This window comes from Tiliqua scincoides, chromosome 8 (assembly GCF_035046505.1).
Source record: "Tiliqua scincoides isolate rTilSci1 chromosome 8, rTilSci1.hap2, whole genome shotgun sequence".
NCBI lineage: Eukaryota > Metazoa > Chordata > Lepidosauria > Squamata > Scincidae > Tiliqua > Tiliqua scincoides.
In genome coordinates, this window is record NC_089828.1 from 240,137 (window position 1) to 244,120 (window position 3,984).

The 3,984-nt window shown below is 41.2% G+C and overlaps 1 protein-coding gene across 1 annotated transcript; it reads left to right on the forward strand.

Annotated features, from left to right (window-relative positions):
* The first annotated feature begins 750 nt into the window (after nt 1–750).
* Nucleotides 751–3,751, forward strand: BCL2A1 (BCL2 related protein A1). Its single transcript, XM_066636354.1, has 2 exons — nt 751–1,170; nt 3,507–3,751. The coding sequence occupies exons 1-2, from the start codon at nt 751–753 to the stop codon at nt 3,612–3,614; spliced, it is 528 nt and encodes a 175-aa protein (XP_066492451.1). The 3' UTR covers nt 3,615–3,751.
* The last annotated feature ends 233 nt before the right edge of the window (nt 3,752–3,984 follow it).

A 3,984-nucleotide genomic window follows, 5' to 3' on the forward strand; every position in this document is an offset into this window, starting at 1 on the left:
CTGGATTAGAAAACAAAGGGGGGGGGTATGAAGTGGAAGAGGACCTGTGGGGGAGGAGGAGAGTGGTAGGCTATGGTTGAGATGTTCAAGGCTGGATTACAGCAATGTGTTGTACATGGGGCTGCCCTTGAATACTTCACTGGTACAGGTGGTAGCCTCTACCAGGTGGTTTTTGACTCAGTCATGTCATTACTGTACTAACTTCACTGGTTGCCTGCCAGGTGCAATTCAAGGTGCTGGTGAGGACCATTAAACCCTTCCTGGAGCAGGGTCAGTGTACCTGAAGGACTGCCTCCCCTGCGTGAAGTGGCCCATATTTTAATCCTTTCTTATTTTTAGTTGCTTGCAATGCCTCCAACTGGATGGAGAAAGATTGAGTATAAATATTTAAATTAAATGTAACCTGTTTTATTTGCTAGTCTTATGCTACTTGATAGCTGCGACAACCTGACTTTAAACACACTGGGGTTATAATGCTTCCTTCTTGTTCATTTACAGGACTGATCGTCACTTTAGAGGAAGTCTTGCCTTATAAGCTGAACGCTGGTTTTCTTTCACATCTCAGAGCTTTCACTTCCCATTGCGAACAGCATACCAACGTGACCACGTCGTAAGTGATGCAAACAAATTTCCAGTGAGGAAAGTACTACGGGAAAATGCTGAGGTTATTTAGTTTGGCTTTCAGCACCAGGCTGATCACTTTTAGCCAGATTGCAAAGACTGCATTTTGCCCTCTGCACTTGTTTCGCAATGGAAAGGGACGAGCTGCTTTGTGTTTCCAGTTTGGTCCAAGATTACTTGCAATATGTTGACCAGGAGGCACCAGCTGAAGCTGCCCCAAGCAGAGCCGCAGAGGTCTTGCGGAAAGTGGCATCTTCGCTTCATGGAGAGATTGAAGAGAAGCTCAGACCTTTCTTGGATTCCATCAAGATAGACAGTGTGGCTGATGCCTGCAGTATTTTCACTCGAGTCATGGAGGAGGAATTTGCTGATGGAAACATCAACTGGGGACGCATTTTGACAATATTTGTATTTGGAGGAATTCTTGCTAAGAAGCTACGGGAACATGGACTTTCTTTGACAAGAGAAAACAGAGAACAGATTTCTCATGTTATCACGGACTATATAATAAAGACCAAAGCAGTGTGGATCAAGGATAACGGAGGATGGGTAAGTTTCAGCCAACTCTTCACTCTCATCTTGAATTTAGCTGAACCCATAAAAACACTGAGCCAATTCCAGCGTACAGGAGCAGATGACAAATGCTCATTTAAAAGTAACCTGATAATTATGAAGAGCTTTGCATTGACTTTTTAAAGCTTGTAGGAGTTCAGCCTATTTGTGTGACAAAATGATAGTTCCACATGTGTGATGCTGTACGAGAATGAATGTGGCCTTTTGGCAAGCACTACTGTACTCTCAACATGTAAGGAAAGCTCCATATTAAGTGAAACTTGGGATGCTTTTTGCTGGTTATTTAAAACATTTTTTTTTTAAAAAAATTCAATTTTCAAAGAACAATATGCAAACTTAAAAAAAAACCTATAATTGTCATGGGCCTCTTGTGTGCAGGGCAGATTACAAGAGGGCAGGTCTTTGCTCCAAGAATCAACATTTACAACTCTATTCACATTCTACATGAGAATTCATAAACCATATAATTAATGTTTCACTTGACTTTTATGTACAGTACTTTTTCTCTGTTTCTAAAAATGACAACCAAAATGCCATTGTATTTTTTACTCAGAGGTAAACCCGATTGTGGGACATTTCCTTGGATGAGTGTTTAGTATTTTGCTACTGTTCCATAAGACTTTCTGTTAATACCTCTGTTGTGATGACTTCATCCTCCAAAGCCAAAGATGTTGGCTGCTATTTTGATTTTATCTTCATACATACCTTTAACCATAATTTCTTTTTAAATAATGTTTTTGTATTATTGTTTTTATGTTTATTGTTATTAGAGGAACTGAGAGCACAATCCTATGCATGTCTACTCAGAAGTAAGTCCAGTTGTAGTTGATGGGGCTTACTCCCTGGAAAATGTGGGTAGGATTGTAACCTTAGACTCATTCCAGTCCAAGAGGGCATCTCATATCAGGTCCTATTCTGCTTCTTTTAGGGAAAATGAGATAACACAATGCAAGACAATATTAAAGTAATTTGCCCTCTCCCAGTGTTAATGTGCACTTCTCTGAAGAGTTGCTACAGATCTCTGTCAGGTTTTCAACCCTCTCACCAAACTAGAATTCCCAGGGTACTTAGGGAAGAAGTTAGTTAATAAAACCAGTTTAAGAGAGCAATCCTATATCCACTTTCCTGAGTGTAAACTCCATTGAGCACAATGGGACTTACTTCTGATTAGATCTGCCTAGATTTGTGATGCAAGTTTGTAAAGCAGAAGTGTACCCTAAGTGCATTCAGTCAGGAGTGGGCACCTTCAAGCTTCTGGGCTGTAGTTCATTCTTCACTAGAACGGTGAGGTAGATTCCAACAGATCTGCCTTCAGTAGGGCTCACTCATTCACGAAGAGAACTGAAACAGTAGACCAGTGGTTTCCAAACTGTAAGCTGTGGCTCCCCAGGGAGCCACAGAAACCAGCCAAAGGAGCTACAAAATCCTTAAGAAAAACCCACTGCCTTATACAATGTTTAGGATTGTAGCCCTAACAGGGAGCCATGGCCAGTGGCCCAACAGGTCAAGGTAGCCACCAGTCAAAAGGTTTGGGAACCACTGTAGTAGCCCCGTGTGTGTGTGTGTGTGTGTGTGTGTGTGTGTGTGTGTGTGTGTGTGTGTGTGTGTGTGACACTGCCATTCACTTTGGCCCCATCCTCTACCACCATTTTAACTTCTGTTCCCATTTCTCCTCCTTTTCCTTGAATTTGAAAAGGAGAGAGCAGAAAACAAAGTGTGAAGGAGAGGAAGTGCTCCAGAGCCCCACTCTGCCCTCTTCCACTCTGCTCCCTGCTTCCTTTTCAAAGAGGCAGCGGAGTGTAGGAGGAAGGTAATGAAGACATGGGTGTGGGTGGTCCTTAGTACCTGTTGGATCACCACATTTAGTGCCCTGTGAGTGCAGGATCTGGTCCTGACCTTCAACTCAAATTTCCTTCTTGGTATTAAGGAACTAGCCCTAACTTTGTCATCAGAAAGCAAGCCCTCATGAGTAGAGGGGGGAGAAAACAGTTTTATTTTTTCATGCAGTTTGGTATTTTCTAAAGTTAGAAGTGCAGAAAGCAGAGTTGTGTTTTTATTCAAAATTTACATTATAACTGCTTTGAAATTGTACTAGGCAGGTAATATAGGTTGTATAGTGTCAGCAGCTGCAGCCAGTCAATATCCAGGCACCCCCCCCCCCATTAAATAATAAAATCCAAATAAAATGGTTTTATTCTTTGCAGATTTTGGTTTTTTTGTTTTGTTTACAAAACTGGAAGTGCAGAAATTTATTTCAATATCACCATTTTCTCCTACCTCTACTCACGAGCCCACTGTTTTATTTCCTGCAGGATGATGGCTTTGTGGCAAAGTTTGATGATGAAAAGCCCTGGCTGTCCTTGCACAATGTGAAGACAAAGATCATGGCTGCCTTCTTATACTTCAGTCAGTACCTCTGACAAATTTACTCAATGCTTCCTGGGGGAACAAGATGTGACCAGGAGATATGACATCAGCACTGCTTCCAGGAAGACTACCTGTTGTGCAACTGAAAATGTCTTACTGAGCCAATTTCAGCAGTTCCTTCTCTGCATTTTAGCTGTTATTTATACATTATTTATTTACTTTTTGGTATTTTTTTAATGAGATCTGTGATGTTTGCAATAAATCAAAAACAGCATCACACAATTGACCAGCATTTTGCACCACATTTCTCATTAAATCTTTGTAAATAATTGAATCCCAATAATAACCTCCAAGTTTTTTCCCCCTCATACAACTATGATCTTGTTGAATGGGCTGTTCTGAGCGCATGCTGAGCTTTTGTTG